At 40.1% G+C, this 26,149-nt stretch overlaps 2 protein-coding genes across 3 annotated transcripts; one reads left to right on the top strand and one right to left on the bottom strand.

Annotated features, from left to right (window-relative positions):
* Positions 1-525: 525 nt before the first annotated feature.
* On the top strand, positions 526-8,000 carry LOC133015940 (cytosolic 5'-nucleotidase 1A-like). 2 transcript variants are annotated; one of them, XM_061083234.1, is made up of 6 exons: positions 526-663; positions 1,275-1,433; positions 3,070-3,196; positions 6,858-6,980; positions 7,133-7,317; positions 7,695-8,000. In XM_061083234.1, exons 1-6 carry the CDS (start codon positions 526-528, stop codon positions 7,998-8,000), a joined length of 1,038 nt encoding a protein of 345 aa, XP_060939217.1. The 2 variants fall into 2 exon arrangements, with proteins under 2 accessions (XP_060939217.1, XP_060939216.1); XM_061083233.1 differs by having other exon boundaries at positions 1,266-1,433.
* A 10,974-nt stretch (positions 8,001-18,974) lies between these two features.
* Positions 18,975-19,925, bottom strand: LOC133015521 (interferon alpha-inducible protein 27-like protein 2). The gene is made up of 4 exons (XM_061082745.1): positions 19,823-19,925; positions 19,645-19,668; positions 19,372-19,533; positions 18,975-19,185 (listed from the first exon to the last, which is right to left on the bottom strand). Exons 1-4 carry the CDS (start codon positions 19,830-19,832, stop codon positions 19,133-19,135), a joined length of 249 nt encoding a protein of 82 aa, XP_060938728.1. The 5' UTR covers positions 19,833-19,925; the 3' UTR covers positions 18,975-19,132.
* Positions 19,926-26,149: the final 6,224 nt, after the last annotated feature.

Below are 26,149 nucleotides of genomic sequence, written 5' to 3'. Positions count from 1 at the left end.
AAAAAAAACAAGGGTTTCTTATATGTTCACCGAGATATCAAGCTCCAACTCTTTTTTAACTCAAGAATGCATTTTTAAGCATCACGACACATCTGTGCTTTGACACGCTGGTCTGTGTTGGGCAACGGGTGCAATAACTTGCTGTCACATGCATTTACTAACATGCTCTGCTGCTGCTCCAGGGGACCAGTCTCGGAAAGGGTTAAGAAGAAAGGGGGCAGGACGCGGATGGCTTGAATCCAGCATTTTCCTGAATCTCTCTCCATCTCTCTTACTTTCTGCAACATCCCACTCCTGCTCTTGAGCATCTAGCGGAGTGCCTCTGCAGCCATACGGTCAGACTAATAGAGTAGATTTCCTGGATGCACCAGGACAGGATTCAAATTGTGAGTTCGTAGGAGTGAGTAAGGACTTTTTTGGGATCTCCAGCCAAGAGAGAGAGAGAGACAAGGAAAGAGAGCCATCGGACACACACTGATTTTGTGTGGTACTGAGGAAGAGAGAGGGGTGATCTGAAGAGGTACAATGAGTTTAAACAGTCAAACTCTGACTGGCAGTGGACAGGATTGGACCAGAAATGGCAGCAGCAGCAGCAGTAGAGCCCCCATGGAAAATGAGAGTATGATTTTGAAGCCCTCCACCCCCACCAGGAAACCTATACCAGTGAGTATCTCTCCTTACGCAGCATCCATTTAGTTTATGTGAGTTTCCCCGACTTCATAAAGTGTTGACAGCAAAAACAATGTACATCACATGAAATACAAGTTATTAAGTAAATGCACATCACATGAACTACAAGTTATTAATTAAAAACTCTCTGTCATCACTTTGGATTTAGGTTAAAACTAAATTGATTAACAGTCAAATGTGAGTTCAGCCAACAAACTAGAATTGGCTGTCAGCCTTTCTGGTGTGGGCCTGCACTATGTCTTCCGGGGGACAGATATCATACCACTGTCACTGCTCTTCAGCTCACTCATTTGTTAGTAAGTTTGGTATTGTCAATAAAGCCTTTATTAAATGATCCCTGTCTTAAAGATCCTGAGTCTGCACTTCCTCATTATTTTTACGCTGCTGAGAATGAATAATGAACTGTCTGTGCAGGAGGAAAAGAAGAACTCTGCACCCAATTTCAAAACAACATCAACTCTTCAAACCCAATCCTTTGTGTGTGTGTGTGTGTGTGTGTGTGTGTGTGTGTGTGTGTGAAGCGTTAGGCAAGGCTGCATGACACAAAACTTTTTTTTTAACCTGTCATCCTCCAGCCCAAGCAGGGGAACGCCATCACTATCGCTGTGTCGTCTCAAGTCCTCTTCAACATGGAGAAGGAGCAGCAGATCTACGAACAGCAAGGCATGGAGGGTTACATCAAGTATCAACAGGAGCATGAGACGGAGCCTTTCAGCCCCGGACCTGCCTTCTCCTTTGTCAAGGTCAGAGACAACGAGTAGAATTTGAGGAGGAGAGACATTCATCAGCACTCACCAGCACACACACACACATTTTAACATTAGACAAAGATAACTCGAGCAAATACAAAATGCAGTTTTTAAATGATGATTTCATTTATTAAGGAAAAAAGCTATCCAAACCTACATGGCCCTATGTGAAAAAGTAATTGCCCTCTAAACCAAATAACTGGTTGGGCCACCGTTGGCGGCAACAACTGCAATCAAGCGTTTGCGATAACTGGCAATGAGTCTTTTACATCGCTGTGGAGGAATTTTGGTCCACTCTTCTTTGCAGAATTGTTCTAATTCAGCCACATTGGTTGGTTTTACAGTATAAACGGCTTGTTTAAGGTCATTCCACCGCATCTCAATCGTATTTAATTCAGGACTTCGACAAGGCCACTCAAAAACCTTCATTTTGTTATTTTTGAGCAATTCAGAGGTGGACTTGCTGGTGTGCTTCGGATCATTGTCTGGCTGCATAACCCAAGTGCGCTTGAGCTCGAGGTCACAAACTGATGGCTGGATATTCTCCTTCAAGATTTTCTGGTAGAGAGCAGAATTCATTGTTCCATAATTTATGGCAAGTCGTCCAGGTCCTGAAGCTGCAAAGCAGCCCAAGACCATCACACTACCACCACCATGTAGGACTGTTGGCATGATGAGATTTACGCCATATAGAACGGGACTCACACCTTCCAAAAAGTTCAACTTTTGTTTTGTCAGTCCACAGAATATTTGTCCAAAAGTCTTGGGGATCATCAAGATGTTTTTTGGCAAATGTGAGACAAGCTTTTGTGTTCTTTTTGGTCAGCAGTGGCTTTCGCATTGGAACTCTCCCATGAATGCCATTTTTGCCCAGTCTCTTTCCTATTGTTGAATCATGAACACTGACCTTAACTGAGGCAAGTGAGGCCTGCAGTTCGTTAGATGTTGTTCTTGGGTCTTTTATAAACTCCTGGATGAGTCGTCGATGCGATTTTGAAGTAATTTTGGTAGGCCGGCCACTCCTGGGAAGGTTCACCCCTGTTCCAAGTCTTCTCCATAAGTGGATAACGGCTCTCATCTCCCGTGGTTCGCTGAAGTCCCAAAGCCTTAGAAATGGCTTTGTAGACCTTTCCAGACTGATACATGTCAATTTCTTTGTGTCTCATCTGTTTTTGAATTTCTCTAGATCGCGTCATGATGTGTTGCTTTTAGAGATCTTTTAGCCACTTCACTTTGTCAGACAGGTTCTATTTAAGTGATTTCTTGATTCAACAGGTCTAGCAGTAATCAGGCCTTGGTGTGGCTAGTGAAATTGAACTCAGCTTTCCAAACAATGTGGTTAATCACAGTTCATTCATCATTTATAAAGGGGGGACAATTACTTTTTCACAAGGGCCTAGCTTTTTTCCATTAATACATGAAATCATAATTTAAAAAACGCATTTTACATTTACTTGGGTTATCTTTGTCTAATATAAAAATTAGTTTAATTATCTGAAACATTTAAGTGTGACAAATATGCAAAAAAATAAGAAACCAGGAAGGGGGCAAATACTTTTTCACAGCACTGTATATATATACGCATGTATGTGTGTCTGCAACTTCAATCTGTGTCTGGTTGTGTTCCCAGGCTCTGGAGGCTGTAAACACTCAACTGAGGAAGCTTTACCCTGACAGTGAGGAGCTGTTTGATGTTGTGCTAATGACCAACAACCATGAGGTTGAACTGAGACTCAAGAATACCATTAATCATCACAGTGAGTTTCCAATATATATTTAAAAAAGTAGGGCTACTCAGAGTGGCTATTTTGTGGGTGCCAGATGACTTTACTGTGGCTGTATTATGTATTATGTCTGTACTGTGGCGGTAACACGGCTGTAATATAGGCTTATTGGGGCTAAAGTATGGCTCTGATATAACTATGTTGTTGCTGTCAACTATAGTGTTTCTGTATCATAGTCGTAATATGGCTGTGGTAGGGCTGTAATATCATGAATGCAGTGTGGCACGCTCATGGCTTTAGTATGGAAGTAATATGGCTGTGGTTTGGCTGTATCATGGCTGTTATTTGGCAGGAATGTGGCTGCATTGAGCATATTTTGTACAGGCACTGGCCTTAATCACTAATGTCTCTATTTCTCCCTATAAGGACATCCGTTTGTCATGAAGCGAGCGGTGCAAAGAACAAAGAATTTGAAGTTATAAGAGAGAGAAATAATTTCACAGCAGAAATTGAAACAATTGTTTCGGAGGTGGAAGCATTTATGCATATGTATGGTCTGAATGGTCCTGAGCATGCTGAACACCAAGGCCGACGTTAGCGACCGCGCGGACGGGAGACCGGTCATCGTCCTGGATTACAACCGCAACAAAGGTGGCGTGGACAACCTAGACAAGGTGATCGGGACATACAGCTGCAGGAGGATGACCTCACGCTGGCCCCTGGTCATCTTTCACAACATTATGGACGTCCCTTCCTACAACTTCGTGATATGGAGAGAGATCAACCCAGACTGGATGCTGGGCAAGCTGAACAAGCGGAGGGTGTTCCTAGAGCAGCTGGGAAAGGCTCCCGTTTCTCCATTCATCAAACGAAGAGAGCGTATCCCCCGCACGGAAGCGTCCGCCGCGGTTGTGAAGGCCGTAAAAGCCGCCGCCGCACAGAGCGCTATAGTCCACATAGACCAGGGGTGTCCAAACTTTTTGTCCCGAGGGCCACATACAGAAAAAATACCAAGGACTGGGCCACTCGCGCCGCCACGCCCCCCTGCCTTGGAGTGGACGGTTGACAGTCGCGTCGCTCAGGGCGGGGGCGCGTGGCGGCGTGGTGGCGTTCTGAGGGACAGCTAGCAAGTCAGCAAAGCAATTCACTGCCAGACCACTAGGAGTAACGTTTTTTGTCGAAGACAACCTTAGAGACACCTTCTTTGTGTGTGGCAGTCTTTGTCGACTGTTTATTACTTTTTCAGGAGGACAAATTTGTCCCTGATCTTTCTACACAGCTTCGTACACTCGTCGACCTGCAAACCAACGTCGGTCGAGATCTCCTTCCAGGAATTGCAGGTCATCTGCGTGTCCTTGTATTTAGTCAGTGACGGGTTATACAAGTGGTCATACTTTCAGATCTGTTCTGCCAAGTGCACTTCTATTTGGTCCATATCCGTTCTTCTAAATCTTCCTTGGTTTCTGCCGGTATTATGGGGCATGAAACCGGAAATATGACTCTGGAAAGGATGTAGTTAGCGGACCAATCACAGCCTTGTGGGCTGCGTGAGGCTTGCGTAGCTTTGTCGTATAGTTACAAAAATTGGTGAACGCACGCAAGCACGAAAGAAGGGGCACGCAAGACGCAAGGGCTCTTGCGTGCTTGCGTGCCCCTTCTTGCGTGTCTCTGAAAACGCAGAAGCATGCACCGGCCTCTCCCCTGTCGAAGAAGCCTGGCCCCATAAAGCAAAACAAAGTGATTTAAGTAAGTGCCATTTGAGCGCTACTAAATTTTGAATATCAAAAAATGGATGGCGGGCCGCAGTTGGCCCGCGGGCCATAGTTTGGACACCCCTGACATAGACGCTCGACCCAAGCGTCTGGCCTCTTCCACGGCCATAGCAGCAGCCCCGCTCAGGGCAATAAGAGGAAGAGGTGTCAGATATGCCCCAGGAACAAAGACTGTAAAACTTGCACCGTGTGCTGCCGGTGTCAAAAATACATCTGCAAGGGCTGCTCATGTGTCTATTGCCCTACGTGTGCGTCCTAATATGCCAGGAAAAGCAAGGACAACACAAGGGTTAAATAAACATGTTTATCTCATTATGATTGCAATAATAAGTTTGTCATTAACCCCACCAACCAACCACACTCATATTCAGATTTGCGAAAGCTTGCATCAGTCGCATGGTTTTTGGCAGTGGCCAAGACTTTGAGAGAGTTGGCTTGCTTCCCCCTATCTGGACACTGCACGTCTGATGGATTCTCCCTTGTCTGCCTGATCTTTGAAACTTCTTTTGTGCCTTGTTTGAAAGTGGCGCCTAACACTGGACGTTCGTCACACAACATTTTCAAAACATAAAGTGCACATAGCACGGTCCTTGTGAAAAAAGTAGTCTTCTGCCCATGAGGGCTGAAACGCCCGTGTCTTCGTGTGTTTAGCTAGCGGGCATGACATCACCAATACACCTGAACGGCTGCACTTCATGGAGATTCATGTGGGAGAATGTGAGCAGCACCGGATGGGAGGCTTCTTCTTATTATTATTTAATGGCGATTGGTATCTAGCCTGTGCCGCATTACTGGCACCTAGTGGCTGAGGTGTGTTAACATCAGTCAAGCTAAATAATACATGCTGCGTGACGGCAAAACCTTTGACATTTCTTTAATAAGAATCGCCTGTGTGCCAGTGATTATGGCGCAGCGTGCGAATAGTGGCACGCATGCTCACCCCTGCTCTAGCTGGTCGTTCTTATTCCCACACTGTGAGTGTCCCACTAGCTCCCATTTTTACAAATCAAGTCTACTGGAGACATCACTGAATCCTCTATTGGCTCAGAAAGAGGAGGAAATAGAGACACATGCCAAGAGAATAAGGGACGGACTTTAATCTAATAATCTCTTGTCCTGTTCTACTTTCCAATTATATTTATGTTTTAATGTGTTAACAGGCTGCCTCTTAGTTCAACGGGTCGCTCTAATCTCTGTTGATGAGCAGTGACTGCTGGTGGTTATGGTTTGATCTGTCTCATAGTCAACACACAACAATGTGTTGCAGTCTTCATGATTCCTCACAGCGGTTTCATCTTTCCTCACCCTGCATCCACTGATTGAGCGACCAAGGAGTGACCAAGCAGAAAAATTTGCATGACACGTCATCCTTTCACGTCCCTCCAGGTTCTCTCTCTCTCTCTCTTCCTGGCTCTGCCTACTATAGCCACACATCATCCACTGCCAGTATTTAATATTACAACAGTCAGAATACAAAAATAGTTGTGCCCTCAATTCTGGATTCTTCATTATTATCATTACTGTCTCAGGATTTGAAGATTACTGATATCTTATTCAACTTAATTAATTTAATATCCACAAGTTGGGGGCGGTGTGGCCTAGGGGGTAGAGTGGGCGTTCTCCAACAAGAAGGTTGCCAGTTCAATCCCCACTCTTCCCCATCTACATGCCGAAGTGTCCTTGGCAAGATACTGAACCCCTAAATGGCCCCTCATAAATGTTAAGTGTTTTAAAAATGTAAGTCGCTTTGGACAAAAGCGTCAGCTAAATAACATGTAATGTAATATTATTTAACTTTCCTCGCTATCCGAATACAGGCAAGTGGGGGGACAACACATATTAAAATGAAACATTCGGTGATGGCTTCATTCCTTTCACGGCGTTAACTGTTCACTAAGCTTTTTGTATCCTTATCTCTGCAGAGTTGTTCATCGAGCGCTTCTGTATGACAGGAGGAAACAGCCCCGTGGGCTTCTTGAAGGCCTACCACACCAACCTGTACCTGTCGTCTGACCAAGGCAAGGTTCGAGAAGCTCTGGGGGAAGGTCAGTACAAAAGGAGCTATGTGTCATTGAGAAACTTTAATCATAGATAAGGATAATCTAATAATAGGAAGTCTTTGTCGTCGGCACCTAAATTCGACAGGATCGACTTATCGATGTGTGTCCATGTGTGTGTGATGCTCTGAATGAACCAGGTATAGCGGCAGCAACCATGTTCACCCAGGAGAAGATGAACAAAGTGTCGGAGACTCAGCTGCGAGTCGCCTTTGACGGTGATGGAGTCCTCTTCTCTGATGAGTCGGAGCGCATTTTCAAGGCCCATGGACTGGACGCGTTCCAGGAGCATGAGAAGCTCCACGAGAAGGATCCTATGAACCATGTACAGTAAACACGTAGTGACAACTGTTACACGGCTAATAGAAATGTAGTTCATCAATTTAAGGACAGTTCTGTGCTTGTGACCCTTTTTTATGCCACGAATATGCACACAGACGAAATCTCAGTTGTAACGTGTTGACGTCTCTACGACAAAATGCAACGGGGAAAAAAAGAGGGTGTCAGAGGAGCTAATAACATCTTAATTTGGATGTAAAACTGCAATTAAGACATCTGAACTGTAATTTATTAATAATCTCCAATTGCAGAGGAATGCCGTGTCCACATATAACCATATTAAGTACAGATTCAATAAAATATGAATATGACATCCGTAGAAACTGTGGACTAACTGTACTCCCTCCTTCCATCCTCCTGCAGGGGCCACTGAAGTGTTTCCTCGAGGCTTTAGGAAAACTGCAAAATAAATTTGATGTCAATGGCCAGCGCGAGGACTGCCCCATCCGGACATACCTGGTGACGGCTCGCGATGACAGCAGCGCCGGTAAACGAGCCATGAATACACTGAGCTCATGGGGCCTGGAGATCGACGAGGCTCACTTTCTGGATGGGAAGCCCAAGGGACCACTGCTGGAGAAGATCAGGCCACATATCTTCTTTGATGACCAAATGAGGCATGTGGAGGGGGCTGCAGAAAAGGGGACAGTGGCATGCCACGTGCCCTAAGGGAAAGCTAACGAGATTTAGCAAGAAAGGAGTGATGGGCAAAGAGACGTCGTCAGAGCCTTGACATCACGGTGGTGACATACAAGGAACTTGAGGGGACATTCTATGTTTGCGTTCATTGCTCTATGAATGTTTTTTTAACAATTGAAGCTAGAATGACACATTAAAGCACAGGCTGCACCAAATAACACAGAGTCATAGAAACAAGTTTCTTAAATATGCCTGATCAAGTTCCATGAATTATTCTCTGGGAAAAAAAGTTAACATTTGGAAAAACGCTCTATAACACAACGTTAAAGAAAGTAAAAAAAAATAATTCCTGGATCTGCTGTAATCCTGTGTACAGCAACAATCAAACAAACAAACGGACAGGGGTGAAACCAAAACCTCCTTGTGGAGGCAATAAAGTATCCTTAAAACCAAACAGAACTAATAGGTACTAAAAAGCAAACCTGCACATTCTCAACAAATTTGCTCAGATTCTAATTCATAGATCAGGAAGCAACATCAGGTGCCTTCTTTTATGATTGAATGTACTCATATAATGTGTAATTATTTTCCCACATTTACCCACATTAAGTATAATCATCTGAAAGTCAAACTAAATAAAGAATCCTTAAAACCGAAGAGAACTAAACAGATATGTAAAAGAAAATCTCTAAAAGCGAGTCTGAATGAAGTGTGACGTGAGCTACACAGCTGCACTGAAGACTTGCACTCAGTCATTTCACGCAGAATCTTTAGGAAGATTTCTACAGTTTTATAACTTCACTGCTCATCTGGGTGTTCCAAATTTTTATTTTGAACTGGTGCCTTTTTCCCTTCGTTTTACTTTATTTCAGCCTTGCACGTTGTTGGTAAGTGGGCCTGTTTCATCAATGTATATGAATGTATTTTAAGATGCAAATTTAGAAGATTACTAAAATATTTAAAATTTTTAATTTCCTCTTGTGCAAGAAAAGAAAGTAATATTGTTATCAGCCATGTGCAATTTTCAATTATGCTCCTTGTCCCTGAAGTGCCCAGAGTTCAGTGTGTCCCTGGTTGTTGCATGCTGTATGTCTGTTTCATTATTGTTATTCAGCTTTACAATCAAGCTTTTCTGTTTCAATATTAAAGTAAAAGTGTTCGTATGCGAAAAGCACAGCTTCCGGCATTTTTTCCTCCATAAACAGACTGGTTTTTATTAATTTGGTTGCAGAACTTGACAAGTTTCACCTTCTTCACTCTCAATCAAGAAATGAAATGAAAAGCAAGATCTGACGGTTTACAAACACAGAAGTAAGCTTTGCTCGTCAGTAAACTCTGAACTCTGGACTCAAAAGACTAGAAAAAGATGGATAGTGACAGTAGTTTTACTTCAATTTTACACTAGGGGGAGACAGAGACCAACATGCTTTAAAGCAAACAGCTGATGGCACTCATGCATCACAAAAGGCCAAGAAAATGATTAACTTTGAAACACTGCTATAATTAAAGTGCATTGATATGTTTGATGGTAATCATAGTATTCCTCACTGGTCATTTTTAAATGTCTATATTAGAAATAGCTGTATGTTCAATTCAAATATAATTTAGGCTTTCAAGGTTGGTCACCCAATCAAACAATGCAATATGTGACACGCAAACAACATTGACAAACAAGGAATGTTACGATTATATGGTGAGAATTTAAGGATAAGGGGCATTCTCTTCTATTTATTAAAAACCTCCTACCTCTCATTCTTATTTTAAAAAAAAACTTTCCATGGGGTTGTCATTTCGTTAGAACCCTGATTACAACTTAAAGGAGCTGGTTGTCGTCATTGTAGCAATGGAGATGAAAACCAAAGAGAAAGAGAAGGCCCCTAATCATTAAATTCTCCCCATATAATTGTATCATTCATTGTTTGGCAATGTTATCTGTGAGCTACGCATTGCAATGTCTGATTGGGTGCAGTCAGCTTATGAAAGGAACCATGCTGGTGAGGTATAAATAAAGTAGGGGATTAACGTGTCACTAAGTAGAAAAGCAACTCACCAACCAATTATTTAATTGTCTCCCATTTGCCATCCCCACCTACAATAAATACCGCACACTTAGTGCAAAGGACTTCTTGTAGGGCTGGCCCAAGCGGTTGTCGCACAAACACTGAAAAAAACCCAGTTTTTTTTTTGTTGCATAATAGCCAAGCAGCTGATGTAACTGAGGGAAAGCCCTAGGATGACAATAAAGTGAACATTTTGCCACATCAATACATGACTTATTCAATATTAATGAAACAATTTCATTTCCCTGCAGAAAGTATGAGAAAAAACATATAAGCCTCTTTTTTTGTCATGAAATTTCAAGAGTAAGAAGTGAAATTTAAAAGCACTTCATCAAGCTACACCATTGCACCGGTGACAGGTTATATGCGTATGCCCAGTTGTACTACAACGTCTTAAAATAAGAGCTAGGCCTGTTTTATTGAAAATTTGTATTTATTACATGTTCCTCATTTACATCTTCTGAACAAATTAACTGGCAGCTTCAGGAAAGTAAATAAAGAGAAATCAATTTGAAGGAACGTGGACTCTATTGGTTGATACAGTTCTGAGCAGCTGACCAATCCACAGCCAATGTCGGTTGACACAGTTGAGTTTCTCTCATGCTGAAGGGTCAGTTAACTGTGGACACACGTTTAGGTCCGTCCTGCTGAGTAGATTCAACATATCAGCATAGCCTGTTTTGTAATGGCATATGAAATTTATAACAATGCTGAAACAATAAAATAGATGTAAATATAGTAGTATAGTAACAGTGCAAACTATGCATAAGGACAGGTTGCAGGTTGGGGACTTTCAGCTTCAACCTTGCAGTAGAAGGCTCTGGTTTCATTGGGTGAGATCCTGAAATAACACAACATGTTCTGCAAACAAAGTGAGGGCTGGCAGGACTCTGCAGTGATGTTCCGTCGCTCTGAAGGAGCTATGTGTCATTCAGAAGCTTTAATCATAGATAATGATAATCTAATAATTGGTAGTCTTTGTTGTCGGCACCTAATCTTTACAGGTTAGACTATGGATGTGTGTCCATGTGTGAGGCTCTGAAGGAACCAGGTATAGCAGCAGCCACCAGGTTCACCCCTGGGAAGATGACGGAAGTGTCGGAGACTCAGCTGCGTGTCGCCTTAGACGGTGATGGAGTCCTCTTCTCTGATGAGTCGGAGTGCATTTACCAGGACGATGGACTGAAGAAGTTCCTTAAGCATGAGAAGCTCCACGAGAAGGATCCTATCAACCATGTACAGTAAACACGTAGTGACAACTGTAACACTTCTAATAGAAATGTAGTTCATCAATTTAAAGAGAGTTCTGTGCTTGTGACCCTATTTTATGCCACGAATATGCACGAAATCTCTGTGGTAACATGTTGACCTCTCTACGACAAAGTGTAACAGAAAAGAAACAAGGTGTCAGAGCTAATAACATCTTAATCTTAACCCCAAGCTGGAGGAGATCAGGCCACATATCTTCTTTGATGACCAAATTGATCATGTGAAGGGGGCTGCGGCAAAGGGGACAGTGGCATGCCACGTGCCCTACGGGAAAGCTAACGAGATTTAGCAAGAAAGGAGAGATGGGCAAATAGACGTCTTCAGAGTAGCCAGGACATCACGGTGGTGACAGACAAGGAGCTTGAGGGGACATTTCATTTTTGCGTTCATAGCTCTATGAATGTTTTTTTAACAATTGAAACTAGAATGGCACATTAAAGCACAGGCTGCACCAAATAACACAGAGTCATAGAAACAAGTTTCTTAAATATGCCTGATCAAGTTCCATTAATTATTCTCTGGGGAAAAGGTCAACATTTGGAAAAACGCTCTATTACACAATGTTTAAGAAAGTAAAAAAAAAGAATTCCTGGATCTGCTGTAATCCTGTGTTGAGCAAAAATCAAACAAGACAGACAGGGGTGAAAGCAAAACCTCCTTGTGGAGGCAATAAAGTATCCTGAAAACCAAACAGAACTAACAGGTACTACAAAGAAAACCTGCCTTCTCAACAAATTTGCTCAGATTCTAGTTCACAGATCAGGAAGAAACATCAGGTGACTTCTTTTATGATTCAATGTACTCATATAACATATTTTCAACCCATATTAACCCAAATTAAGTTTAATCATCTGAAAGTCAACTCTATTGAAAAAAAGAGTCCTGAGCGAGTCTGAATGGAGCCTGACCTGTGCTACACAGCTGCACTGAAGACATGCACTCAGTCATTTCACGCAGAATCTCCATGAGGCCTCTAAGGTTTTATCACTTCACTTCACTGCTCATCTGTGTACTTTAAAAACTAGAGCCTTTTTCTAGTTGTTGTTTGAATTCATTTTTCTTGTCAGCCTCGTACGTTGTTGGTGAATGTGGCTGTTTTAAATGAATGTATTTTAAGATTGCAAATGATAAATATTGTTGCTTTTCTAGTTAGTCACATGTCCATAACATACTTAATTTATCCTTCACCGCAGCATTGTTACTCTCATCAACTGATTACATCCAAGCAATTACTGCAATTACGTGACACGCAACTAACAACCAAATGAGTTCAAGTATAATTGTCACGCATTATGTTGTCTGATTGGATGTGGTCAGCTGATGAAAGGAACAATGACTAATTAGAACAGCAACTCCCTAACTTGGTATTTAAATTGTCTCCCACTGCCATCTCCACCTATAATAATATAAAAATATACTTTAATTATATTGCCCTTTTAAAAACAGACTTTACAAAAGTAATTTGACAACAAAGCAAGAAAGGTAAATATAAACTTGAACACGTAAAAGCAATAAAGGACATTAACATAAGTGAGTACGTAAAATAAAAGGTGAAAAGAAAACGATAAAATCACAGTATCACATAAAAGCAAGTCTATAAAATGGGTTTTAAGAAGTGATTTAAAAGAAGTCACCGACTCTGGAAGCCTTATCTCCTCAGGCCGTTCCAAGGCTGAGGGGCTCTGATGGCAACAGCAGGGTCATCTTTTGTTTGGAACAGCCAGCAGTGTTCCACCTGAGGATCTAAGGCTGTGTGAAGGCACATAAGGGGTCAGTTATTCTGTGATGTAGCTTGGGCTCAGACCCTGGCATGCTTTAAAAGTGATAAGTAAAATCCTAAAATCAATTCAAAAACGTACAGGGACCAATGAAGAGAAGCAAGGATCGGGTGATGCAATTTAGCATTTTAAGACCAGTGAGACCAGTGTAGACCACCAACAGTAAATACTACACACATAATAAACAGTGGTTCTCAGGAAAACAGAAGTAGACATTAGCCTGATAGATGGTGATCATGGTGAACCTTGTGCCTGTGTCACTGAAGAAAATAAAGTTTTGACCTTGAAGGTTGTGGCACCTCCATAAATATTCATAGTTCAGTGTGTGGAATTTAGTGACATGTAGTGGTGAAGTTTCATATTGCAGCTGAATACCCCTCACCTCACCCTCCTCTTCCAAACATGAAAGAGAACCTGTGGTAACCTTCAGTTGACATGATAACTCATGTCTAGTCTTGTGAACTGTGAAAAAATTGGCGGTCTCCCTACAGAGTACCCGCTCCTGGTGTAAATATAAAAGGCTCATTCGGGGGTAAAGAAAACAACAATTCCTACAATTTAGATGAAACACACTGGTGAGAACATCACTAGGATCACTTTATATTCAGTTTATGCCAGTAGATCCCTTTCACCTAGATCTTACATACTGGACTTTTAACACAACTATTAAAGTTATTGTAATGTACACAAGTGCCTAAATACAATATTACAGTACATATTTGTGTTTATAAATCACAACAGTGTTATGATACACTGGTAGGTAAACAGATACTTCAACTCAAAAGGACAATGAACCAGTCAACTCTTTCAAATATGTTTTAACCGGTTGCTTTTATTTTCGGAGATGTAACATTCAAACAATGAAACATCATGTCAGGTGACTGCAAACCAGACAACTTTCCAAATATTTCAGAACATAAACATGCTGCTTCATCACTTGCTTTATGAGAGTAACTGGGATAACCAATTGTTGATTATTCAGATAAGGAGGCCAAACTAAAACCCCACCCCGCTGCTCACAGCTGCAGCGCCCCCCGACACACCAGCCGCACCTACAGTGAAACACACACATTAGATGATCAGTACATTTTATGAATCTACAGAGAAAGCAATACCAATACTATCATCACATCACAGTGTATACAGTCATATAAAATGAAATGATAGTCTTGCCAACTGAACTACTACAAAGCTGTCACATATGTTTTAATGGAGATGTTGGCACAACAGATATTTTAAGTATAAGATGATTGAAAATTTGAGGTAGAGAAGTAGAATAAGGTAACAAAATTAACTGTGTACTGAAACCAAATATAAATACAGATTTAATGCAAAATAAATGAAACAATAAAACAATTATGCATTAGATTAAGCCTGTAAATTATGGTACAGCAGATTTTAAGTGGATAAGAAAAGGTGAAAACAGTGCAAGAAACACTTAAGATATCAAAGTTATCCACCAAAGGACACAGTTCAAACCAAAATGAACCATCTACTGTTTACCTATTGTTTGACAAACAGCCACTGCACCTCCAGCTGCCACTCCACCTCCGCTAGCCACTGCAGAAGCCGACATAATACTAGCAGCCAGTGAGCCTACTGCAATTCCAACTGAGGTGAAACCTAGGACCCCCAGAACAAGTGGGGCCGCCATCACAGTCCCCGCTGTACCTGGACAAGAACACAGCAGAGATGGAGCCTTCATTATTATTGTTGTTATTTGTTGCTATTGTTATTTCATGTCTATTAATGTCTTACCAACTCCAAAAGCTGCAGCTACCACTGAAAAAACACAAGAAAAAATGCATGTTAACAGGTAAGATTTACAGACTTGTATCACTTGCTTTTATTAATCAAGTGAAATATGATTCTACATATAGGTGTTGATTTTCTAAAAGAGTGGTTCAGTATATTCAGAGAAAGAGTGATACTCACAAATGCCCATGACAGAAGTTTCCGTCTGTTGTGAGCAGCGGCAGCCTCGAGCTGGACTGGTATTTATACCCTTCATGAAGGTTTCCTTAAGAACAAAACTGTGGTACAATCTGAACACTAGGAGGCGTCTCTACTGGATTGCTGAGGAAAATGAAACTGATGAAATCCTTCCAACTGGAAACCAAGGTATGGAAAATTAATCTGCAGTTCTATTATTTTCATTGCTCTTTATATCATAATGCTTACATTTCCACATTTAAACAAGATGTGTTATTCTACCTCCTTGTCAGAGGTAAAAAACTATCATCAAAATCAGACAGAGCTGAGAGATGAAATCTGCATATTCTCAACAATATTAGCTTGGAGGCCAGGTTTCAGATGAGGAGGAAACATCTAGAGACTCTGGACTGTTTTTGATAAAGAGTGAGTCTGAATGGAGCCTGACCTTTGCTACACAGCTGCACTGAAGACATGCACTCAGTCATTTCACTCAGAATCTCCATGAGGCTTCTAAGGTTTTATCACTTCACTGCTCATCTGTGTACTTTAAAAACAGGAGCCTTTTTTTTGCTGCTGTTTGACTTAATTTTTCTTGTCAGCCTTGTACGTTGTTGGTGAATGTGGCTGTTTTACATGAATGTATTTTAAGATTGCGAATGATCAATATTGTTGCTGTTCTAGTTAGTCACATGTCCACCATCTACTTCATTTATCCTTCGCCAGCATTGTTACTCTCATCAACTGATTACATCCAAGCAATTACTGCAATTACGTGACACGCAACTAACATTGCCAAATGAGTTCAAGTATAATTGTCACGCATTATGTTGTCTGATTGGATGTGGTCAGCTGATGAAAGGAACAATGACTAACTAGAACAGCAACTCCCCAAATTGGTATTTAAATTGTCTCCCACTGCCATCTCCACCCATAATAATCTAAAAATATACTTAAATTATATAACACTTTTTAAAAACAGACTTTACAAAAGTACTTTGACAACAAATCAAGAAAGGTAACTATAAACTTGATCAAGGCAATAAAAGGACATTAAAATAAGTGAGTACGTAAAATAAAAGGTGAAAAGAAAACGATAAAATCAAAGTATAACATGAAAGCAAGTTCATAAAAATGGGTTTTAAGAAGTGATTTGAAAGAAGTCCCTGACTCTGCACGTCTCATCTCCTCAAGCCGTTCCAAAGCTGTGGGGCCCTGATGGCAAAAGCGTCAGCGTCCCAACATGTGTCTTTTTTGGTGTTGTCTTTATACAACATGTGCTGAGGATCATACAGCTCACTGTACTTCTCCACTCCAATTATTAATTTATTGTCATTCATGTTGAAGAACTTCTCCGCTCTTTGCTCCGTTCAAATTACGTATTCTCCACAAGCCTATGTGGAGAATACGTAGCCGCCGCCCCCCCCCCCTTTTTATGACTGCTTGTGTGGCTGAAGTGGATGGGCAGAGGGGGACATTTAATAATGTGATTGGTAAAATTGGTAAATTTAGAACTCCAGGACAAGAGAAGGGGAATACAAACTATGGGATGCATATTTGATAATTTAAATCATATAAAATATGCCAGCAATATCGTTTCAAATCATTTTTCAGTGTGTTTGCTCGGGCGATACGCTCGTGGCGAGCGGAAAAAATAGACTCGACGCCGAAACGATCGCTGCCCGGCGTCGCTTCTGCGTCCGGTGTGAACCCGGCGTCAGAGAGACAGTGGGATCAGAGCTCGTTCCCGTGAAGCAACCGGTCACTGACTCACCGGCTGCTTCTTAACAATGGAAACAGTGAAAACACAGAATTTCTCTGGTGACAGATAATCAGCGCCGCAGCTTCTGGATCAGAGCAGAAGCTGCATTTGGTTTGTACCGAGCTTCAGTTTCTGTGTCCGCCTCCAGTGGGACCTGCTCTCACGTTTTGTTTTCAAATTTCTTCAACTAAAATGTGCGTCACATCCTATTACGTTCCAGCGCTCTTCCCTGCAGGTCGCTAATCTAGAGTTTCCGACTCCGGCCTCTGTAAACTAACCAGGGATGAATCAAAAAAAAGAAAAGTCTGGGAGGGAAGTAGAGAGTTTAATTCTGCGTGGACAGATTAATTTGCATTCACTGCCAACAATGCTGGTGTACCTGCATGCTTGATGTGTGGCGAGGAATTAGCAAACAAAAAAAATGTAATGTTTAAAGACATTTCCAGAGCAAGCACATAGCATCTGCTGAAAAGTACCAAGCTGGAGATGAGCAAAAAAAGCATAGTTCTGTGTTTCATTTATTTCAAAGTAGGCCTACACATGTATTTTGTTCTCCTCTTCATAAGAGTTTGGTGTTTTCCTTTTTTGTAAAAATAGCAGTTAAATGTGAACATTTTTTTTTATTGTCGTTCTATAATTTTATAAATTGCAACAAACTATAGTTTTTATATATATTGTATAACTATATTTATAACTTCATAACCTGTGTTATCAAATATGTTTTGCGGCTCCAGACAGATTTGATTTGGGGGAAGAGGGGCCAAAATGGCTCCTTCGATAGTAAAGGTTGCCTACCCCTGACCTAGATCTTACACACTGGACTTTCAACAAATATATTGAAGTAATTGTAATGTACACAAGTGCCTAAATACAATATTACAGTACATATTCGTGTTTATAAATCCCACAATTCAAACAATGAAACATTTCAGAACATAAACATGCTGCTTCATCACTTGCTTCATTAGATTAACAGGATAACCAATTGTTGATTATTCAGATAATGAGGCCTAACAACAATCCTGGGTTTGTACCTTTATGGTTGAATGCACTTATTGTAAGTCACTTTCGAAAAAGCGTCAGCTAAATGAAATGTAATAATAATGTCATAAAAGACTAGAAAAAGATGGATACTGACAGTAGTTTTACTCCAATTTCACACTAGGGGGAGACAGAGACCAACATGCATTCAAGCAAAGCTTATGGCACTCAATTAAATTATTGACTTGGTAACAGTTCTGTTAAGAGTGCATTGATATGTTTAATGGTCATCATAGTATTCCTCACTCTTGTTTTTTAAAAGTCTATATGAAAAATATCTGTATGATCAATTCAAATATAATTTAGGCTTTCACAGTTGTCCACCAAATCAGACAATGCAATAAGTGACAAGCAAACAACATTGCCAAACAAGGAATTTTACGATTATATGGTGAGAATTTAAGGATAAAGGGCCTTCTCTTCTATTTATTATCTACCTCCTACCGCTCATTATTATTTAAAAAAATGTGTCTAACCCTTCTATTGGGTTGTCATTTCATTAGAACCCTGATGGAGCCGGCTGTCGTCATTGTAGCAATGGAGATGAAAATCAAATTTCCAAAAAATGCGATGTGAGAAAGAAAAAAACCTTATGCTTAAATTCTCACCATATAATCGTATCATTCATTGTTTGGGAATGTTAGCTGTGTGTCACGAATTGCAATGTCTGATTGGGTGTAGTCAGCTTATGAAAGGAACAATGCTGGTGAAGTATAAACAAAGTAGGTGATTGACGTCACGTGTGACTCAATACGCCTTATGTAGAACAGCAACTCCCCAACCTGGTATTTACTTGTCTCCAATTGCCATCTCCACCAACAGAAAATACTGCACACATAGTGCGCAGGGACTCTGTTAAGGTTGGCCCAAGCGGTTATGGCACAAACACTGAAAAAAACCCTGTTATGCCATCTAAGTGTATTTATTTTTCAATTGCAAATTATTTCCCCATGCAACAATATGTATAGTGGCCCTGACAGGCAAGTCCCAGCTGCTTTTGGTCCTCAGCTGGGACTTTGGAATGGTGAGCAGGGTCATTTTCAGGTAAGATATCTGTACTTTTACTCAAGTATGGCTTTCAAGTACTTTATACACCACTGCTGGTAGGTAAATAGATACTTCTTCAACTAAAAAGGACAATGAACCAGTCAACTCTTTCAAATGTGTTTTAACCCGGTTGCTTTTATTTTCGGAGATGTAAGATTCAAACAATGAAACATCATGTCAGGTAACTGCAAACCAGACAACTTTCCAAACATTTCAGAACATAAACATGCTGCTTCATCACTTGCTTCATTAGATCAACAGAATAATGCTCCATCATTGGCAGCTGCACTTGGTGTCCTCCGAGTCCTCCGACCCACCAGACGCACCTACAGTGACACAACACACATTGGATGATCAGTACATTTTATCAAACTCCAGAGAAAGCAATTCCAATGCTATCACAGATGTTAAGTGGATAAGAAAAGACAAAAACAGTGCACGAAACACTTAAGATATAGAAGTTTTCCACCCAAGGACAGAATTCAAACCAAAATGAACCATCTACTGTTTACCTGTTTTTTGAAAAACAGACACCAGACTTCCTGCCGCCACTCCACCTCCGTTAGCGACTGCAGAAGCCGACATCATACTAGCAGCCGTGGAGCCTGCCTCGATTCCACCTGAGGTGAAACCTGCGGCCCGCAGAACATCAGGGGTCTTGTCCTCAGCGACCGCTGATTTCAACAGATATGAATGAAGCCTTCATTATTATTGTTATTATGATTGTTGCTATTGTTATTGTTTTTATTATAATTATCGCTATTTCGTGTCTATTAATGTCTTACCTGCTCCAACTGCTGCGTTTGTCTCTGAAACACAATAATAAAATTCCCTCTTATTACAGCTAAGCTTTACAGACTTGTATTACATGCTGTTATTTATAAATTGAAACATAATACTACATATAGGTGTTGATTTTCTAAACAAATGTTTAAGTATAGTCAGAGGAAGAGTGGTACTCACCAGGATCCATGTTTTTTTTCTCTGCTGTGTTTTTCCTCTGTTGTGAGCAGCCTTAAAGCTGGACTGGTATTTATACACTTAATGAAGGTTTCCTCAGAAACGAAACTGTGGGACAATCTGAACACTAGGGTGGTATCTCTACTGGACAGCTGAGGAAAATGAAACTGATGAAATCCACCCAACTGAAAACAGAGGTATGGAAAATGATTCTGCAGTTTTATTATTTTCATTTAAAAAAAAAAAAGCAATGGTACAAGGTATGGCAGAACAAATGTAACTCGAACAAAGAAAGGACGTTTTTCATAAAAGCACCAGTGTACAATTAACTTATAGCTTGTCTTATTGTAATAAAATAATTAATTTAATCATAACTGGGATGTATAGATGATACTTTGGCAGATACTTTGCTCTTTAAATCATAATGCTTACATTTTTACATTTAAACAAAATGTGTGCTTCTTTCCCAGACGATCAAACAAACAAGACAACAAGGGTGAAAACAAATCCTCCTTGTCAGAGGTAAAAAAGTATCATTAAACTGAGGGATGAAATCTGCACAATAATATTAGCTTGGAGGCCAGCTTTCAGATCAGGAGGAAACATCTAGAGACTCTGGACTGTTTTTGATAAAGAGTGAGTCTGAATGGAGCCTGACCTTTGCTACACAGCTGCACTGAAGACATGCACTCAGTCATTTCACTCAGAATCTCCATGAGGCTTCTAAGGTTTTATCACTTCACTGCTCATCTGTGTACTTTAAAAACTGGAGCCTTTTCTTTGTTGCTGTTTGACTTTTTACGTTGTTGGTGAATGTGGCTGTTTTACATGAATGTATTTTAAGATTGCAAATGATAAATATTGTTACTGTTCTAGTTAGTCACATGTCCACCACCTACTTCATTTATCCTTCACCAGCATTGTTACTCTCATTAACTGATTACACCCAAGCAATTACTGCAATTATGTGACACGCAACTAACATTGCCAAATGAGTTCAAGTATAATTGTCACGCATTATGTTGTCTGATTGGATGTGGTCAGCTGATGAAAGGAACAATGACTAACTAGAACAGCAACTCCCCAACTTGGTATTTAAATTGTCTCCCACTGCCATCTCCACCCATAATAATCTAAAAATATACTTTAATTATATAGCACTTTCTTTTTAAAAACAGACTTTACAAAAGTACTTTGACAACAAATCAAGAAAGGTAACTATAAACTTGATCACGTAAAGGCAATAAAAGGAAATTAAAATAAGTGAGTACGTAAAATAAAAGGTGAAAAGAAAACGATAAAATCAAAGTATAACATGAAAGCAAGTTCATAAAAATGGGTTTTAAGAAGTGATTCAAAAGAAGCTCCTGACTCTGCAAGCCTCATCTCCTCAAGCCGTTCCAAAGCTGTGGGGCCCTGATGGTAAAAGTGTTACCGTCCCAACATGTGTCTTTTTTGGTGTTGTCTTTATACAACATGTGCTGAGGATCATACAGCTCACTGTACTTCTCCACTCCAATTATTAATTTAATGTCATTCATGTTGAAGAACCTCCGCTCTTTGCTCCGTTCAAATTACGTATTCTCCACAAGCCTATGTGCACAAGCCCCCCCCGACCCTCCCCTCTCTTTTTATCTATATGACTGCTTGTGTGGCTGAAGTGGATGGGCAGAGGGCAGAGGACATTTAATAATGTGATTGGTAAAATTGGTAAAATTAAAACTCCAGGACAACAGAAGGGGAATACAAAATATGGGATCCATATTTGATGATTTACTTTATAAAAAATGTCATCAATATCATTTAAAATCATTTTTCAGTGTGTTTGCTCGGGCGATACGCTCGTGGCGAGCCGAAAAAAAACGATCGTTGCACGGCGTCGCTTCCGCGTCCTGTGTGAACCCGGCGTCAGAGAGACAGTGGGATCAGAGCTCGTTCCCGTGAAGCAACTGGTCACTGACTCACTGGCTGCTTCTTAACAATGGAAACAGTGAAAACACAGAATTTCTCTGGTGACAGAGAATCAGCGCCGCAGCTTCTGGATCAGAACAGAAGCTGCATTTGGTTTGTACCGAGCTTCAGTTTCTGTGTCTGCCTCCGGTCTGACCTGCTCTCACGTTTTGTTTTCAAATTTCTTCAACCAAAATGTGCCTCACATCCTATTACGTCCCGGCGCTCTTCCCTGCAGGTCGCTAATCTAGAGTTTCCGACCCCGGCCTCTGTAAACTAACCAGGGATAAATCCCCAAAAAGAAAAGTCTGGGAGGGAAGTAGAGAGTTTAATTCTGCGTGGACAGATTAATTTGCATTCACTGCGAACGATGCTGGTGTACCTGTATGCTTGATGTGTGGCGAGGAATTAGCAAACAAGAAAAAATGTAATGTTTAAAGACATTTCCAGAGCAAGCACATAGCATCTGCTGAAAAGTACCGAGCTGGAGATGAGCAAAAAAAGCATAGTTCTGTGTTTAATTTATTTCAAAGTAGGACTACACATGTATTTTGTTCTCCTCTTCATAAGAGTTTGGTGTTTTCCTTTTTTGTAACAGGTAAAAATAGCAGTTAAATATCAACATTTTTTTTTATTGTCGTTCTATAATTTTATAAATTGCAACAAACTATAGTTTTTATATATATTGTATAACTATATATATAACTTTATAACCTGTGTTATCAACTATGTTTTGCGGCTCCAGACAGATTTGATTTGGGGGAAGAGGGGCAAAAATGGTTCCTTCGATAGGACCTAGATCTTACACACTGGACTTTCAACACATTTATTGGAGTTATTGTAATGTACACAAGTGCTTAAATACAATATTACAGTACATATTCGTGTTTATAAATCACACAATTCAAACAATGAAACATTTCAGAACATAAACATGCTGCTTCATCACTTGCTTCATTAGATTAACAGGATAACCAATTGTTGATTATTTAGATAATGAGGCCTAACAACCACCCTGGTTTTGTACCGTCATGGTTAAATTCACTTATTGTACGTCACTTTGGATAAAAGCGTCAGCTAAATGAAATGTAACAATAATGTAATAAAAGACTAGAAAAAGATGGATACTGACAGTAGTTTACTCCCATTTCACACTAGGGGGAGACAGAGACCAACATGCATTCAAGCAAAGCTTATGGCACTCAATTAAATTATTAACTTTGTAACAGAGTTCTATGTTTTAGTGCATTGATATGTTTAATGGTCATCATAGAATTCCTCACTCATGATTTTTAAAAGTCTATATAAAAAATAGCTGTATGATCAATTCAAATATAATTTAGGCTTTCAAAGTTGGTCACCAAATCAGACAATGCAATAAGTGACAAGCAAACAACAATGCCAAACAAGGAATGTTACGATTATATGGTGAGAATTTAAGGATAAGGGGCCTTCTCTTCTATTTATTATCTACCTCCTACTTCTCTTTCTATTGGGTTGTCATTGCATTAGAACCCTGATTTCAAATCGATGGAGCCGGCTGTCTTCATTGTAGCAATGGAGATGAAAATCAAATTTCCGAAAAATAAGAATGAGATGTGAGAAAGAGAAAGGCCCCTTATGCTTAAATTCTCACCATATAATCGTATTTAGTGACATCTATTGATGAAGTTTCATGTTGCAGCTGAATACACCTCACCTCACCCTCCTCTTCCAAACTTGAGAGAGAACCTGTGGTAACCTGCAGTTGTCACTGGACCTTTAACAAATATATTAAAGTTATTGTACACAAGTGCCTAAATACAATATTACAGTACATATTCATGTTTATAAATCACAACAGTGTTATGTTACACTGGTAGATAAATAGATACTTCAACTTAAAAGGACAATCAACCAGTCAACTCTTTTAAATGTGTTTTAACACGGTTGCTTTTATTTTCTGAGATGCAAGATTAAAACAATGAAACATCATGTCAGGTAACTGCAAACCAGACTTTCCAAACATTTCAGAACATAAACATGCTGCTTCATCACTTGCGCCATTAGAGTAACAGGATAACCAATTGTTGATTATTCAGCAAAAGAGGCTTTCCAACCACCTCCCAGCTGCTTCATCATTGGTAGCTTCACTTGTTGCGCTTTGACCCACCAGACGCACCTACAGTGACACACACACATTGGATGATCAGTACATTTTATCAAGCGACAGAGAAAGCAATACTAATACTATCACAGATGTTAAGTGGATTAGAAAAGGTGAAAACAGTGCAAGAAACACTTAAGATATAGAAGTTATCCACCCAAGGACACAGTTTAAACCAAAATGAACCATCTACTGTTTACCTTTTGATTGACAAACAGACACCAGACTTCCTGATCCCACTCCACCTCTTCCAGCCACTGCTGAACACAACAGAAATGAAGCCTTCATTATTGTTGTTATTGTGATTTTTGCTATTGTTATTGTTTTTATCATTATTATTGTTATTGCATGTCTATTAATGTCTAACCTGCTCCAACTGCTGCTCTTGACACTGAAACACAAGAATAAAATTGCATCTTCTTAGAGCGAAGCTTTACAGACTTGTATTACATGCTTTATGTAATCCATTATGTGATAATACATTTTATGAAACATGATGCTTCATATAGTTGTGGATTTTCTAAAAGAGTGTTTCAGTGTATTCAGAGGAAGAGTGGTACTCACCAGGATCCATGCTTTTTTCTTTGGTCTCTTCTCTGCTGTGTTTTTCCTCTGTTGTGAGCAGCCTCAAGCTGGACTGGTATTTATACACTTCATGAAGGTTTCCTCAGAAACAAAACTGTGGGACAATCTGACCAAAGGGCAGTGATAGATAGTCACGTCATCTCCTCTGGAATGCTGAGGAAAATTAAACTGATGAGATCCATCCAACTGGAAACAAAGGTATGGAAAATGAATCAGTAATTCTATTATTTTCATTGCTCTTTATATCATAATGCTAATATTTTTACATGTAAACAAAAAGTGTTATTCTTTCCCAGACGATCAAACAAAAAAGCCGACAGGGGTGAAAACAAAACCTCCTTGTCAGAGGTAAAAAGTATCATTAAACTGAGGGATGAAATCTACACATTCTAAACAGTATTAGCTGAGAAGCCAGGTTTCAGATCAGGAGGAAACATCTAGTGACTCTGGACAATTTGAAGAGTGAGTCTGAATGGAGCCTGACCTGTGCTACACGGCTGCACTGAAGACAGGCACTCAGTCATTTCACTACAAATCTCTGTGAGGCTTCTACGGTTTTATCACTTCACTACTCATCTGTGTACTTTAAAAACTGGAGCCTTTTTTTCGTTGTTGTTTGAGTTCAATTTTCTTGTCAGCCTCGTACGTTGTTGGTGAATGTGGCTGTTTTACATGAATGTTTTTTTAAGATTGAAAATGAAAAATTAAGTGGCTGTTCCAGTTAGTCACATGTCCATCACCTACTTCATTTATCCTTCACCAGCCTTGTTACTCTCATCAACTGATTACATCCAATTAGTTCAGAACGCAGTGGCCCAGTTCATAACCAGAACCACTTCCATAGAACACATCAGCCCTGTCCTCCAACTACACTGACTCCCTATCAAACATCACACTGAGTATAGGATTCTCCTTCTTACCTGAAAGCTTTCCATTGCTTCTGCACCTCTCAGACTTTCTTCTTACATACATACCTACCCGTCCTCTCCGATCTTCCTTTTTTTCTATGGGGTCTAGAGCCTTTAGCTGTGCAGCCCCTCGTTTCTGGAACTCTCTTCATCTTTGACAATTACTTTGTCCCAAACTTCAATTCCCACCTCAAACCCCTCCATTTTAGACTGGTTTATTCTGTGTGGAAATGCCCTGTATGACGTTTTGTTTTTTATATTGTTTATTTATTCTTATTTTTCCATTAATAACAATAATATTTTGTTTTAACCAGCACATTTTAAAACACAGTTACAAGGTGCTTTACTAGTTAGAAATAGGGTAGACAATAGGAAAAAAATAAAAAGCAATTGGAAAATCACATCATTAGAGCACAGATGAAGAAATAAAAGGTGTCACAGATGAGAAACCAGTAAAATGATTATAAAATGATGAAAATATATAGTAAGATAAGAACTAGGAGAAATCCCTCCTATAAAAATGTGTCTCAAAGAGAGATTTAAAAGAGGATAAGGAGTTTGACAGATAGATGTCCTCAGATTGAGAGCCCTGACAGAAAAGACCCAGCTGGCTTTCGTCCTCATCCGGGACTTTGGAATGGTTAGCAGGGCCTTTGATTTAATATCTAAACTGATGATAACAAGAGTAAATATAAGATATGTTTAAGAGTTTTGTTGTGACTGCAGTTAGGACAAACTTTT

Source organism: Limanda limanda, chromosome 12 (assembly GCF_963576545.1).
Source record: "Limanda limanda chromosome 12, fLimLim1.1, whole genome shotgun sequence".
Taxonomy (NCBI): domain Eukaryota; kingdom Metazoa; phylum Chordata; class Actinopteri; order Pleuronectiformes; family Pleuronectidae; genus Limanda; species Limanda limanda.
The sequence above is the reverse complement of the archived record's forward strand: the minus strand, read 5'-3'. Positions and strand labels throughout refer to the sequence as shown.